Here is a 17,185-nt window from a genome sequence, read left to right as displayed (position 1 = left end):
AGTATGACCTTGTGTGAAGCTGCTTGGTTGTGGAAGCTCTTTAGTGAGCTGTTTGTACACATGATGGATACCACTGTGATCTTCTGTGTCAACCAGAGGGGGATTTGATTATTGAGGAATCACATATTCTATGATTGCTCCAACATATAGACATCAGGTACCACTTTATCTGGGATATGGTCAGTGTTTTAAAAGCCGGCCGGCTCGGAACCGACTCGGCCGAGTTGGTCCGAGCCGGTAAAAAAATTTGCGACTCGGCCGTCGAACTGGTTCGGTCGACCGAGTCCGTATCAACTCGGCTGGGTCACTTCATGCGGCCAATAAATCCCAAAAACACAATTTTTTTTTTTTTTTTTTACTTTTTTTTTTTTTTTTTTTTTTTCTGAGTTTGGGGGGACTCCAAATGGTTTTATTAATTGGTTTTTTGGTCTTTGGGGTCCATTCCCCTCTCCTAGTATTGATATGCTATTCAAATTTCATGGTAATGTTAACTTCTTAAAGTAAAAGTGACATTCTCCTTAATCTTCATTTTCATCTGTTTACTTAAATTTTTAACATTACCATGAAATGACTCAGGATGTTTGAGAGTGGTTCCGGCCTCATTGGATTTCATATGGAGAAAGTAGAATTTTAGATTTCATTCAAAATCCAGCAGACTTATCAGTTTTTCAGGATTTCAGGATTGGGGGATTGTAATGTTTCCATTGAATTTTGTCATGTATTAGGGTATGGAACTCGTATTTAATCAAGAGCACCAATCCCTCTATGTACCTTGATGTTAGTGACATTGGTTGTTGAACTCCTCCGGGATTTGCTCCCAAACCGGGAGCTTCTGAAAATGTCGCTCCCGCTCCCGTTTTCGCTCTCGCTCCCCACTTTCGCTCCCGCTCCCAAGTAACACTGAGCCAGATGATGTTGGCAACTCTAGCAGTAGCCAGTAGTACTAGTCACAGACTTTTGTTGTAGAGGCCATTTATAGCCTCCTTGGTTATGTGTTTTTGTTTTGATCTCTATATCATCATCGTGTATGTATTGGACAGTGCACTGGGTGCCATTTTGATATAATGGATATATTCATGAGCTTACTTTGATCATATGTTGTCTTCTATCTCTATTCTAATGCTATGTGTTTGGAAACATGAATGAAAATCTTTAAAATTATGTGTTTTTATAAAAAATAAATATTTATTGTATTTTTTACAACGACCAAGTCATTAAAATTGAGCCGGCCGAGTCGATACCGAGTCGGAGTTTTAAAACATTGGATATGGTACATCGATGAGCAAGAAGGCGCCATCGCATTGAGACTGATGTGCAGGTCGCAAACATTTTGTCAAAGCCCCGGGGATAGGTCAAATTTGTGACTTTCCGAGAACGACTTGGAGTCGTTGAGAGACCCTCTTATGAGGGTCTTGTATGATGCATGCATTGAGCTCTGGGAGCTCCGGGGGGCCTAGGGTACTTCTTGGAGCAACAAGCGACCATAGGGCAACTCACGCTCCCCTAATGGTGCGCTGTGTATAGGGTGAATGGTTCAACCTTCCTCTGTGATACCCTATGGTGACTTATGGACAGGATGAGTGGTTCTTCTGTCGAGGCATCCTACCCATGCAGTCTGGGACTCATGGGAAGTACCTCTCATTTGGCCAATGAGTAGGGAAATGGGGTTAGGGACCATAGTAGTACCAATGGACGCATTGTGTATCTACCGTACTCCCTATGCTAGGATGACCGACATTGATCTGGGATCAATTGGAACTGATTTCGGGTCAGTAAGAGTGATATAGCTCACTCTCTTTTTTCACTGATCTAGGATCAGTAAGAGTGATATAAATCACTCTCTTTTGGAACTGATCTGGGATCAATAAGAGTGGTATGACACACTCTCTTCATATGGGACTGACTCCGGGTTAGTAGAGAATGGTATGAGACATTCTCTATCAATTCTTCTTCTTCATGGTTCAGCAGAGCATAGCAGTGCAGGGCATTGATGGTAGAGATAGTACAGTCTGGTAGATGGATCAACGGATGGAGTTCTCCCTAGTTGAGAGGGAGTGTTAAAATTGGCAACTAGGGCCAAACTCCATGTGGGTCATCCTATTTATGGCAACTGGTATTTTTCTTGGATCCCTCTTGCCGAGAGGTGTAGGATTGATCTAAAGATCATTTGATTCCGATAAGTATTCATGGAGATATGAATTTATTTGTGTTATGGGACAATTCCTCAAGGTCGGCGAGCAACCAAATAATCCCCACATGTGCTTAATGTTTTAGTATAAAAGGAGGTGACTTGATAGTCATTTCTGCACACACTTCACTCTTGATTCTCTCCACTTGTTATGGGTTTTAGTGGCAAGAGAAATCTAGATGATGAAGCCCTAGACACAGGAGGAAAGGAGACTAAGGGAGCTGCCCTAGAGATGATGCCCTAGCAAGGAAGACGCAGTCATGTTGTGAAGAAGGGATGCCCTAATCCTCTACGCTATCAAGGAAGACTGCCCTCATCTATACGCTGTCCCAAGGGTGATCCTAAGCTGTCTATAGGATGCCCTAACCACAGTCAACAGAAGGTCTTAGCTGCAGCAAAGGAAGGTCTGTTTCATGGGTCTTTTGGAGGGCCGAGTTGCTGTAAGGGAGGCCGAGGTAACTCCCTAGAGGGCCGAGATAAGGGCAGATTGTTTCAGGGCTGCGTAGAGGTGTTCTTGGGTGCCTAACTCTTGGTGAAGGGCAATGTAGGCTGCTGTGGGTAAGCCGCAAGCCTATGAGTAGTTTGGAGGGCAACGTAAGATGTATAGAGAGGGCTGTAGGAGGCAACGAAGGTCTGTGGTAGGCCATAGGCCTAGCCACTCTAAAACTGGGCAACGTGGAGGTGTATTGAGGGTTGTCTATGCCCAGAACAACAGTGAAGGGAGCCACCACTTCTCCAAGGGTAAGCAACAACTAAGGTGGGCTGTCTTGGTGACTGATTAGAGGCTGTCATATATACCCTAACCAGTCACAGTCATAACAACAACAAATGCATTCTCAAAATTGTTGACTTACAGCGGATAGGTGGTGTCATATGTTTCATGATGGATATATGGGACAACAACTACATGGTGTTGCAATGGTTCATGGTGGATACATGGGACAACAACCATGGTGCTGCAATGGTTCATGGTGGATACATGGGACAACAACTACATGGTGTTGCAATGGTTCATGGTGGATATGTGGGACAACAAGTATATGGTGCAACAATGGTTCATGACAGCAAGTACATAGTGCAACAATGGTACTTGGGACAACAATGGTACTTGGTGCAGCGAGTACATGGTGCAACAATGATTCTTGGTGGAGCAATGGTACATGGTGTAGCATTGGTACAACAATGGGAGCTGCAAAGAGTACATGTATAATGCAACATAGTGCACATAGGAGCAACAATGCATAGCATAGCTCAGCATAGTACAATAGTACAATGATGGGTACAGTCATGATTAGTGAAGCATGATGAGATGCAGCATAGTGATGATGGGTGTAGCATGGTGCAGCACAGTGAGGCGTAGCATGATGATGAGGAGCAACACAATGATAGGTGCAGCATGGTGATGGAGTCAGCTAAGAGAATCAGTTGAAGCAGCATGTCTTCAACTGAGTTCAACTACCTCATGTATCATCTTCTTAGAGATGATCTATGCTCTTATTTAGATAAGTCAAAGTGTTGACTTTTGTTGTATATGTACTATCTCTCTCTCTCTCTATGCTGAACTATTGAAGAACATATAAGAAGAATTGATCAAGGGTTTCCCCACACTGGGGTTTATCCCTGGCTAGCACCGCATCTTGTGTCCTCTTGTCTTGGCTTGTCTTCTGCGATTTATGTTTATGTTCTATCTGCAATTTACTATTATGCTGATGTGATTGCTAATCTGGAAAAGATATTGAGCTAACTGTGAAAATTGAAATAAATTGCTCTAAGCATAGAGCATACCTAAAATTAACACAATCTTCATCAACTACAGGTCCACAAGTTACAAGTTTTGATTTATATAACATGTAAGGGTGCACATAACCAAAATAACACCAAGTGCAATCCATCTCTGAACCGAAAATACGTCAACAAACAGGCTCCAGATGGCCTTTAGTATCCAAAAAAAATCACGCTACGACAAATACCTACATCTCTTCAAAATCATTACCTATTTTGGGATCTTTGTCATTAATATCACCCTCTAAGCATTAACATAAGATAGAAAAAGTGTAGCATGTCAAGTCAAGTTTTTGTTTGAGTGATGGGTACATTTTTAGTAGGGTAATGATAGAGGATTTCGACAACCAATGTCACTAACATCAAGGTACATAGAGGGATTGGTGCTCTTGATTAAATACAAGTTCCATGCCCTAGTACATGACAAAATCCAATGGAAACATTGCAATCCCCCCAATCCGGAAATCCTGAAAAACTAATAAGTCTGCTGGATTTTGAGTGAGATCTAAAATTCTACTTTCTCCCTTGAAATTCAATGAGGCCGGAACCACTCTCAAACATCCAGAGTCATTTCATGGTAATGTTAAAAATTTAAGTAAAATGATTCCTTTTACTTTAAGAATTTAACATTACCATGAATTGCATATCAATATTAGGGCCATAGGCGTGATCATTATGTTGCCCCACTAAAAAATTCTTGTTTCTTTGAAAAGAATTGCGTTTGAAATGTGTTTGCAAAAATAAATGTGAAAAAAACTAGGGAGAATTTTTTTTTTTAGGGAGTGCGCTGCCATGGTCACTCCTGATGCGTTCCCAAAGGGAGTACGCTTCGGGAGCGAATTTGAGGGGGGGTGTGCTCCCCCGCAACCCTGTTCTGAGCAACTTTGAGTGCAGTTTGACTAGAAAATTGGCCAAGTTTTTGGGTGGTTTTACCAAACTTCTGGGCAATAGTAGGATTCCAAAATTCAGCCTGTTTGGCTTAGGGTTGATAGAATTTATGAGTAGTTTTAGGAGGCTGCATTTAGGCTAGTTTGACCAGTGCTAGTTTGGCCAAATTTAACTTGGAAAAATTAGATTGTACTTTTGCTGAACTGAATTATTTCTCTTAGAAAAGATTGCTGGGTATTCTCCCAAGTTTGGGTTTCCCAGGTGAAAAATTTTGGTGTCTACTGTGCATGGTTTTTTTACTATGATCTTTACTGTTTTTGTTGCATCTACTATTGAATTTTCTGAGTGTAATTGCTTAATGATGTTCTGAAAAGTGCTAAAGTAAGACTGTATATCATTGGAAGTAATTATCAATAGCAGAAAATTGTGCTTGTCTATAGTAGCACTAGAAAATCAACACATTTGTGTTTTGACTTTCCATCTTTTTTCTTCTCATCTCCTCTAATAACAAGGATGAGACTATATCTTTGAAACTTAAAGTAGTTGCATTACTACTTATGGCAACAACCAAACTATTCCATGAGTCTAGTTAAAAGCACAACAAATTGATACATTTATCTTCATTTGAAATCATAATATCAACAAATAATCGCCGACTTACCATAGTATTGAAGGCGTTTAGATGCTCTGTCACCAAGTTTCCATCCTTCATCCTTAGGTTATACGACTTTTTTCGTAGGAACAATTTGTTCACCAGGGACTTAGACTAATATAAAGTTCCTAACTTGTTCCACAATGCCTTCACTGTAGCTTCTTCAAAAATTCAATAGTACTGAATTTGAGAGACACAATTGTATTGCATTCTTTGCCTTTTGATCAAACTTAGTCCAGTCTTTTGTTGACATCTCTATTGGTGCAGTACTCAGATCCATAGTGATACACTTATCTTTGTCCACCAACAAATCTTATATTTTAAGCTTCCACAACTCAAAACTCTACCCATTGAATTTCTTGATCTCTATATTTCAACTACTTTCCATTTCCTTTCATCACAATAATTGATTCGGTAGATCTCCCATTGTAACAAGATGTACCACGTGCCCAAGCAAAACTCCCTAGCCAAAAAAGTGCCCCGTTAAAACCAAAATTGCTCTGATACCAAATGTAGGTTTTAAATCCATACAATTAATTGCTGCAAATAGATTCTTAATAGAAGCGATAATATGCAATGAAAAACACACATTAACACAAAGATTTTACCTTGGAAACCCAAACCGGGAAAACTAGAAAGATTTTTCAATATATATTTCTTTACAGTAAAAGATTATCTTCGTGCCTAAATCCTTGGTGAATAAAAGCTTATAGAAATCAAATTTCTGGCCAATTCTAGGGTGTGCAAAACACCAGGGAGTGTTCTACTCCTTCCATCCACGAGCTTCAACTTGACTTTTTCTTGTCCTATGATTATGGTTGTCAAGTCATTTCTTAAGGAAACATCACCACCATCATATCTTTCATACTTGCAGAATCACTCCTCGTGAGATGTGATATGAAATGATGCGCATGGGTTGATCAACCATGCCTCATGATTTACATGCATATTTGAAGAAGCCGATCAGCCCATGCCTCATGATTTACATGCATATTTGAAGAAGCCAAATATACATTCCCTCCTTCATTGGAGGAGATTTTTGCTTCTGAAGAAGGAGCATCATCATATCCCTTCCCTTTCTTAGCAATTTTGGATTTACAGTCTTTCTTGTAATGCCCTTCTTTTCCACATCTCCAAAATACTTTTACAAATTTTCTTGGAGATTTAGATCTTCCTCAAGATTTAGATCTCCCACTTGAGAATTTATTTTTATTTCTATTTTGGGAGCATCCTCTTACAAACAAGGCATCTGTGTTTTGACTTTCCATATTCTTTCATTTCCTTTCGTCTAATAACAGGGATGAGGCTATATCTTAGAAACTTAAAGTAGTTGCATTACTGCTTATGGCAACAACCAAACCATCACATGAGTCTAGTTAAAAGCACAACAAATTGATACATTTATCTTCATTTGAAATCTTAATATCAACAAATAATAGCTGACTTACCATAGTATTGAAGGCATTTAGATGCTCTGTCACGAAGTCTCCATCCTTAGGTTATACAACTTTTTCCGTAGGAACAATTTGCTCACCAAGGACTTAGACTAATACAAAGTTCTATCTTGTTCCACAATGCCTTCGTTGAAGCTTCTTTTGAAACATTAAATAACATTGAATCTGAGAGACACAATATTATTGCTCTCTTTGCCTTTCGATTGAACTTGGTGCAGTCTTTTGTCGACATCCTTGTTGGTGCAATACTCAAATCCACAATGATACACTTATCTTTGTCCACCAACAAATCTTTTATTTTGAGCTTCCACAACTCAAAACCCTGTCCATTGAATTTCTTGATCTCTATCTTTGAACTATTTGCCATTTCCTTTCATCACAAGAATCAATTTGGTAGATCTCCAATTGTAATAATGTCTACCATAGGTCTGAACAAAACTTCTTAGCCAAAAAAGCGTCTTGTTGAAACCAAAATTGCTTTGATACCAAATGTAGGCTTTAACCCCATACAGTTAATTTCTGCAAATAGATTCTTTTTTTAAACAAAAATGAGTAATATTTAGATTAAATCTACACCTAGTCACAACAAATACACGGGTGAATACATCGTTCTATTTCAGTACAATTTCATATACCTATTAACCATAAACCCATTACATATTTGATACTGACCCATTGGCACCTTAATTTTAAACCCATTACATAGAGAGACTTCCTATCGAAAACTTACAAAAAACTAAAAACACCCAAAGACACATTGCATGTAGATCAATCATATTTAGTCATTGGCTTGTTGAGGTCTATGTCCCGCTTGCTTGCAGGCTCCAAAGTTGGTCCTGGCCTGTGGATGAGTCTCTGCTGAGCTTGAGGTCTAAAATAATTACCTTGAGCGTGTTTACCTCATCTTCCAATCTTGAGATTTGATGATGGAGGGCCAAGATTTGATCAGCATGTTCGACGTGTGGCGATCCCAAATGATGAGAGCCTGGAACCTATGACGAAGCTCTTCGCAGAGCTGCCTGAAGGATGCGCGCTTGGACGTCACAACTAATTTCAAAGATAGAATTGTTGTCAGATTCTCAAGCCACAAAGATGGTGAGGGAATGCACATAACAGACTCATTCATGAATGAAGCCCAAGCCAGGTTTGAGACAAATTTATCGCCAATTCACCTGTCATTCCACACGATTATCATCATTTTATCATTAATTTCACCAGGGTAGCCACCAAAGAAATTCATCATGGATCTGAATGGATGTTGATTCCAAGATTCTGGCAGATAAAAACCGTAATTGCAAGCATGCAAGAAAGAGAGAACATCATATGCATGGCAGAAGATCGCATGAGTTGCCATGTCAAGAGAATTCCAAATTTGATCCATTAACCATATATCTGAGCCTTTAGAAAGTCTGATGAAGGGATATACGCCATCACATAGAAGTGGTTGCATAAAGGAATATATAATAAATTGGAGTGGACGTATATGCTCTGCGGGGAGCCTGGAGAGGAAATAGAAAAGGGTGCGATGGGGAATATGGAGGGTATAAGGGGGAGGAAGGGGGTTAGGGAGGAGTAGGGGGTGGAAAGGAGGGAAAGGGAAATTAGGGATAAATTCAAAACAAAATTTCAATAAAGGAATAGACCAAGGGGAATACCAAGAGCCAAGAGTCATGAAGCCTTAGGGGATGGGGCAAAAACCATTTGAGTCGTTGATTTCGAGCTTGGTCTCTTCCATGGAGCAAGCTTTATTTGCTTGTGAGTCAACATCCACATTATTAATTCTGAGAATATGATAGAATTCTTTGGAATGGAAGTAATCAACCAATCCTCTAATTCTTTGAAGCACCTATGCAAGAGAATTATCCTTTGGGCTGCCATCCTTAATAAGATAATGAATTGTGATTAGCGAGTCTCCTAGAATAACAATGTCTTTGATTCCTTTGTCTTTAACAATACGTAAACCTTGTAGGAGGCCATACGTTTCTGCCTGATTATTTGTTTTCCTTCCCAAGCCCCATGCAAATTTGGTTTCAATTATTCCATCGGGATTGAGTAATATCCCCCCCCCTCCTGCCACCCCTTGCTGCAAATAGATTTTTAATAAAAGAGAAAATATGCAATGACAAACATGCATTAACACAAAGATTTTACCTTGGAAACCCAAACTGGGAAAACTAGAAAGTTTTTTCAATATATATTTCTCTATGTAAAAGTTTATCTTTGTGCCTTGGATGTTTTGTCTGAAAATGTTCTCCAGGAGTATTCAATTCAATTATTACCTATCTTGTAGGAGGAGACTCGGGGCATCGAGGACATTGACCCCCATATGCAAGCTAAGGCATTGATCTTCTATCCCCCATCACCTTATTTCCTTTAAAGTCTTTTAAACTGTTTTGCTGAGATTTTCTCTCCAAGGTCACTTGGTAATCCCTAGATTTTATGTTTGGGAGCTTCCCTTTGAACTCAAATCCTGGAATTACCAAACCCTAGAAATCCCCTCCTGGGAAGTAGCCCCCTTGAGCTGGAGGAGAGTTTTCCAGAACCAATAAGAGGGTTGGTAAGGTGACAGTGGCCCTTTTTTGAGTACAGTGGGTTTCACACTTGAGCTTTAGTGCTTTATCTCGAGAAGTGCGATATTTGCTATAACACTACTCTAATGGTTGAATCTTGTGGGGGACTATTGCCATTGATAGAAACTTTGGTCGGTATAGATGCTTCACTAGCTGAATTCCATTCTTAAGTTGCCATTATTTTCTATAGCTTGCTGTAATCACATTTTAGTTTTAGAAGTTGTATTACAATTAGCTAAAGTATAAATTTTATGTGGAGCTAATTACCATAGAGATTTTGCATCAACAAAAAAAATTGTACATCTAAGTTTCAAACATCCTTACTGATTTAGATTCATCTAAAATGTAGAACTTAGGTTGTTCCTTTAACAGACTCGAGTCAGCTTTGTATCTTCAAGAATGTTGAAAGTTCAAGTATGAATCTATTATGGGTCAGTTAAAGACCTTATGTCCTTGAGAGTCAATTCTTATGGAGTTTACTTGAATTAAATTAAAATTTTCCTTTTTGCGAAGAGCATACCGAAGAATACTAAAATTTGGATAGCTTTGAACTTTGAAGTTTGCTCTGTGTATGTTGCTAACAAGTTGTTTCAGTGAATGCCCAATTTCTGATCTTGAAAGCTTTCATTTTGAATGAAAGATATCCATTTAACAGTTTTTTGTTTTGAGTGTAGGAGCTTAATTCACAAGAATGGTGATTACCATCGAGCAGTTCACATTTGGATTTATGTGGAAAGCACTGGGGAGTTACTACTGCAGCGTCGGGCAGATTGTAAAGACTCATGGCCAGGACAATGGGATATCTCCAGTGCAGGTCATATCTCTGCTGGTGATACATCCCTTATAAGTGCCAGGTAGGAGAAGACCATGGTTTTTACTTCTGTATATATTCAAATCTGCCATTGCCTTAAACTCGTCTTCACAAGCTGGATTATGGGAGTTTGAAGCCTTTATCAACCATTATTTCATTAGTCCTAACATGCGTTTTGTTTGTTTAGTTTCTTTAGAATATTTTTTATTTCATCTCAAATACAAATAAAGTAGCCCGGTCTACTTAGTGGTTGGCAATAACACTGATGGTCACGAGTTCTATTCTTTTAGGTTTACACCATTAGTAGATCCAATACAGGAATATTTTGAATATAAAAATAATGTCATGTATCATTCCACGGAGCTTTTGTGTATTACCACGTTGTGGAGTTTATTTAGTAGTAGGTCCATTTTTTCTAGATTTTGATCAAGGTTTAGAAATACTAAATTTGTCCAAAATTTATGCAATATTCAATTTAATTAAATATTGATGCCTACTGGTGGCCAAATATGGTCAATCAAATTGCAAAAGTACAATGATTATGTTAGATGTGTAGGAGATAAGATATTTTTATTAATGTCCAACTAATGACCACAAAAGTAGGTCAGTGGGATTGAAGAATACAATCAGTATGAATGCAATGTGGGAGTGCAAGCACAGCTCCAAGAGATTGCTGAAAATGACACAAGGAAAGAAACCTGCTATAATCATGGGAGAGGAGATGTTATAGTCATAGAAGCTATTCCAAGACACCACAAAATAGGCATATCTGAGAATTTAATGCTTGCTTTATTAAGTCTTAGTTCTTAGGGGGTCACTGATATTAAGCTATAAAATATGTTATATGATAAGTGTAATGTCATGTTAAGACAAGTTAATGACATGTTAGCATAATATTATAATAAAGTGATTATGATGTAATAAAACATGAGCTCTTCCTTATGGGAATGACAGAATGTGTCCACCCCTTGTAAGTGTATATGTTTCCATTGTGTTAGCCCTTGAAAATGCACTCTTCTCTTTTAGGCTTTAACTACTATAGAGGCCTCTATTAGAAGGCCCACTGCCCAAGGGCAGCGTGTGAAGATGAAGGCTTGCCCATTGGCCTTGTTACGCACTCTTTTTTCTGGACTAAAAAGGGGGCCTGAAGGTGCCTTTATGAAGAAAAGGGTGGTGTGAAGCAAAGTAAGCTTGATGGAACTCATTAGTTGGATCCATGGACTTCCCAAATTGCAAATGTCAACCACGTTAAACAAGTTTGTACATGGGCGAGACCTGAAGGCTGACGCAGAGGATGAACTTGCAGCCTTGAGGAGTCGTGCAATGTCTTGGATGTTATTAGAAGACACATATGATTGCAGTGAAGTTACGAGCCACATATCTACTGTAGAATTCGTCCAAGAAATCCAAAAAGAAGTTGCTCATTTTAAATTTGTAAAAATTCTTCCTTGGTATTCTGTGTATTTGAATGTGAGGAGTTGGACTGAGATAATAATGATGAGTTGAATACTAAAATGGGGTGTAAAGTTCTTGCTGTGGCCAGTTATTTATGATAACCAAGCCAACTGACTTAACTCATAAAGTTGTAATGCCGTAATGCAAAGTTCCTTTCAGAAAAGGACTGAGCAGAGAAAAGGCACTTATCATCAAAGTTGAAGGCATTTGGATATAATGCACCCTGTGGAGATATTCTACTTAATCTAACATATGTAATGGAAGTTGGTACATTGGCTCAAATTACTAGTATACAGGGAGATCAGGGGTTTCTGGTAGGTCCTTGACACTTGTGGATTACGGAGTTGGTGAATGAGGATCCTCTCATAGTTAAAGATGGATATGTGGACAGTCCAAATGGTGACAGTTGAAATGTAGACATAGGAAGTTGTTTATCGGAGGCTGTCATTGGATACCAAGCTCAGATAGATGATTGAATTCAAACTTAGTCCCAAACAAGCAAACAAGAAGCAAGGATAACAGCACTGTGGAGTAAAATCTAAGGGCATGTCAGGTGTAGACCAGTATGGTTCAGAATTCAAGCTTTTAGAGATGGATAGTTCAGAAAATGATGAAAAACAATACAGTATCAGCATTCATGGGAACAGATGGATTGCCACAGCAGACCTCACAAGAAGGCAGTGTTACAGCTCAAACTATCAGGGGACCTAAGGGGGATCCCTAAAGGGAAAATGCTAGGCCAAGGGAAACAAATGGAGACTTAGCTCACTGTCACCTCAGCTAAGGCTCCCTTCTATTTACAGACTTTCACCGATGGGAGGAGACCCGGTATGTATGGAGTCACCAATGAAGGATAAGTCAATGGATATGAGTGACTCAAATAAACCCTTTCCCAGAAGAGTTTGAAGGATGGAGCTTGCTTGCTTTCTAAGCAAGGTACTATGTGTTCTAGGTAAAGGAAGAGAGGATTGAGGGTTAGTTTTATAGGATAATACTTGTGAAGGAGTTCCCCAATCCCTAAAATCCTTGTTAGAATTGGTATCCCGGATGGTTCTTGAAGAATGGTCTTTCAAAGGAGCGGGACCACATGGGGCCAAGTGGACCCAGTCTAGGGTATGAGGAAAGAATGTAGCAACCAATGATAATCTTACCCTAGAAAAAAATGGGGAAAAGATCAAAGAAAGTATTTTCACTTGCAGATGTTTTGACCCTATGAGGTACTAGCTTTGGGGATGGCAGGGCAAGTTTTGATCTCGGATCTAAGGCTTGGATTTTCTCCCAACTCCACCGTCGGAATGGCTTCAAAATTGGAGGAAAGCTAGAGGAAAGGCCAGTGCAGAAGACCTTAGGAGATCAAATTTTTTTGATGGCTAGCTTGTCAGGAAATTGATGCCCTAGGTACCCCAACTTGGCTAGACCTGGAAGGAGGTGAAAGAATATGATTTTTAGTGACCACCCTTGGTAGATCAGTGCTTTAATCTTTGGGAGAATGGAGTCTATGATGAATATGAGTAGGTTTTCTTGGTTCCCCAGTCAAGGAGGCCTCATGATCACTTCGCTTGCCTTCTAGGTCAAGAAGAAGCAACCTTGCAACTTTTATACTTCAATGTGCAAAGGAAATAGCTTATCAAGGTCAAATTCTTTGGTAGAATTACCCCTAGGAGATTTCGTTCATATTACATGGCCCATACATTGAGAGATGCTATAATAGAGATGAAATTCCACAATTTTAAGCAGCAAATGCATGCAGCGATTAGCCCTAGAACAACGAAAATCCCAATCCAATGTATATGACAAAGTAAAACAAGAATAACATTAAAAGCATGTACTTACATGTAACAAAATATATCCAACCATTCACAATTGACAAGAGAGAAGCTCCAAGAGAAGATAGACCAATATCCACACATCAAAATTCATCCATAAAGCTCCAATTCATCCTCTAGAAAAAGTGCGAAATTCTCTAAAGAAGAGAGAGATCCAATCCAAAGTGATGATGAGCAAATGAGCTCACCTCATACACAACTTAGGAGTTCGAATTAGCCTCCTTGGCCTACATAAGCCCTAAAAATAAAATAATGTTCTAATAATTCAACTTTTGGTGACAAGCCCACCAAACTAGCTCATAAATGAAAGAGTAAGCCTCTCAAGAGGTCAAATAATAATCTATGCATGTTGTAGGGCCCTCTAAGAGGCCTAATGAGGTCCATGGGTGCCACAATGAAGAATAAGACCCTCAAAAGCAATGGACAAGGGGTTGGCCCCTTGTAATAACCTGTGGTGCTCCAAATGACATGTGGGGGCACACAAGTGTCCTCATGGGTCTCCAAACAAATCGAAGATGCTTGTAGATCACCTGCAAGCAGTGTTTTACAACTCGGCCGAGTTGAAACCGAAACGGCCGTTTCGGACCGAGTCACTAGCCAAAACATTGACCCGGCCAGCAACCCGGCTCGACTGACCGAGTCAGCTATGACTCGGCCGAGTCATCCAATGACTCGGCCGAGTCATAGCTGACTCGGTTGTTATGTAAAAAATAGTTAATTTTAGGTTTATAATTTAATTTAGGTTTAGTTAGGCGAAAGGGCACGATCATAAGATCATGCCCTTTCCCAAAGGGTGTCCATGGCGGTATTTAAGCCAGGAGCCCCATTGTAATCAGACATCATCTGTCATTTTTCATATCTTTTAATAAATATTTATATATCTATTCTGCGTTCTGGCATTTTCTGCTTCATCTGGTATCAGAGCAACGATCCTGCCGCCTGCAACACCGGTTAACCACCATTATTTTCATTCCTCCGCACTTGCCATTCTCTGTCCCTGGCTGCCGTCCGTATTGTTTTGCTGTTCTGCCAAAATCGTCGGTCCTCTGCATCTACCCGCACTCCATTCACCGTTACTAATTCCCTACCACAGCGGGCCTCGTTCTTGACCAACCGTTGACCCTATCCTCCGCTATCCGTCTTCGACACTCGACTCACCCTAACGATTTCGGACGACTGCCTGCTCGGTGTTACGGTGATAGCCGATATAATTTTTTTTAAAAAATCAAAAAGGTTACCAACGTGCTGCCAGGTTTGGGTTACAGTAAAACATTCGATTTTTTTTGGGAACGATTCAAAGTTAATATATATAGAAAGACGGTTCAAAGAGATCTGAAACGGTTCAAGAAATCTGAAACGTTATAACGTGACTGGGTTATGATATATATATAAAAGGTTATATATATAAAAAGTTATAACGTGACTGGGTATATACGTCATATTTTAATTATATATGTTATATATATAATTTAATTAAAAAGTTATATAATTTATAACTTTAAATTTTATATATATATATATATATATAATAATTAATAATTATAAATTATAATTATTATAATTTATAATTAAAAAATATATATATTAATTAAATTAAATTATTAAATTAATTTAATTTAATTATTTAAAAAAAAAAAAAAAAAAAAAAAGAGAGAAGGGGAAGGAAAAATATTTTAGCTGGCAAATAAATACACGCCTCCGCAGACCCGCTCAATGTCGACAATGACAATGGCGGATTTCCAGAAAAGGTTGTTGGATGCAGAGCAAAAGATAAATAACAACCACGACGAGGTCAGTAAGAGATTAAATGACGTCGAGAGCAAGCTTGGGGAGCAAGCAGACAAAATCAAAAATCTTGAAGATACGACAAATCGAATAGAGATAAAGATGGAAAGTCAACATGTCCAAACAGGAGTAAACTTCAGAGAAGTCTTAACAATGCTGAAAAGTCTGTGTAAAAAGTCGAATTGTACACCCGAAGAGCTATTAAAAGAAGGTGAAGAGAATCAAGAACACATTTCGCCAGAGTCAACTAAGTCCACAGACTCTCATGACAAGGTTGAATCCCCAAAAAAATCAGCGACACACCACCAAGAAGCAAGTAACACTGCCTTTACAAACAAGCAACTTTGGGATACCCTTACTAATCAACACCCTCTTTTTGCTCAACCATTAGCCACATACCAGAAGAGGGTAAAGGTTGAGATGCCTAAATTCGATGGGAACGAAAAAAACAATGTGGCATGGATAAATAAAGCAGAAGAATACTTTGAGATATATGACATCACTGACGATGACGAAAAGCTCAGACATGCATCCATGAAAATGGAGGGAGAAGCATATAACTGGTATATGTGGTGGAAAAAGACAACACACGTCATTAGCTGGAGGAGATTTAAAGATGCATTCTTCAAAAGATTCCAAGGTGTGAAGGAAGAAGAGTTCTTTTCAAAACTCATTAAATTACGACAAAAAGGAAGTGTGGATGAATACACTCAAGAATGGGAGACCTTAGTAACTCGAGTACCTGGGTTATCAGAATCTCGTCTAATTCAGTCATACATCTCGGGACTCAAAACCCATTTACAAGCAGAACTTGAGATGCATGATATTACATCTATAGAAGAAGCAAGACGAAAAGCAAAAACAGCCGAAAAGAAATCCGAACCAATATTTTGGTCAACAGTGGAAAAAGCTTATGCAAGACGAAGGATACCCCAGTATGTGAACTCAAATAATACAAGATATGTTCCACCACATCGTCGTGAAGATGAAAAATCTAATGTGGAAGCGCAAAGGATAAAGGAGGGTAAATGCAAGCGTTGTGGTGAGAAGTGGGACCCCAAACATAGATGTGTTAAAGGAAAGGAACCAAAGAACCTATATAATTGTGAAGCAACCAATGATTCAAACAGTGAAGAGTCTGATATTGAAGAAACAGAAGATGCCCCAGAATTCTCACCAGAACTAGATGACGAAAGTATTCCACAAGTATCATTATCAGCTATGACAGGTATATCACAACCTCAGACCTTAAAGTTAAAAGGACACATAAAGAAGAACAACGTAGTGGTTCTCATCGACTCTGGAAGCACACACAATTTTCTAGATGCAACCGTGGCAAAGAGACTCAATATATTTTCATTTCCCTTACCAAACATGAAAGTGATGATAGCTAACGGTAAAAAGATTGAAAAGGTGGGAAAATGCCATAAGGTTAAATTACAAATTCAAGACTTCAGTTTAGAATCGTCATTTTTCACAGTACCATTAGGAGGAGTAGATGTAGTTTTAGGTGTCCAATGGTTGCGAACCTTAGGTACTTATGCCGCTAACCACCAAGTACAATTTATAAAATTCAAATGGGGAGGTCAAAAGTACAAATTACATGGGTTCCAAGCACCAGAAAATCAAATTGTATCATCAGCTCAGATGATGAAGATGATTCGAAAAGGAGCACCTGCTTATGTAGTACAATGTCATCAGTTAGAAATGTTATCTGCAAATATGACGAGTGAAGAGTCACCAGAGATACAAGATTTAATTAAGAAACATGAAG

The 17,185-nt window shown here is 39.0% G+C and overlaps 1 protein-coding gene across 1 annotated transcript in view; it reads left to right on the top strand.

Annotated features, from left to right (window-relative positions):
* The window catches only part of NUDT3 (nudix hydrolase homolog 3), a 587,520-nt gene that overhangs the window by 17,827 nt on the left and 552,508 nt on the right, over nt 1–17,185 (top strand). The window contains exon 2 of the mRNA XM_089374741.1: nt 10,209–10,388. Coding sequence (XP_089230867.1) covers nt 10,209–10,388 — 180 coding nt within the window. The remainder of the gene's footprint in view (nt 1–10,208; nt 10,389–17,185) is intronic.

This window comes from Pinus tabuliformis, chromosome 8, assembly GCF_031772625.1.
Source record: "Pinus tabuliformis cultivar Carrire ecotype Pingquan chromosome 8, CPIR1, whole genome shotgun sequence".
Taxonomy (NCBI): domain Eukaryota; kingdom Viridiplantae; phylum Streptophyta; class Pinopsida; order Pinales; family Pinaceae; genus Pinus; species Pinus tabuliformis.
The sequence above is the reverse complement of the archived record's forward strand: the minus strand, read 5'-3'. Positions and strand labels throughout refer to the sequence as shown.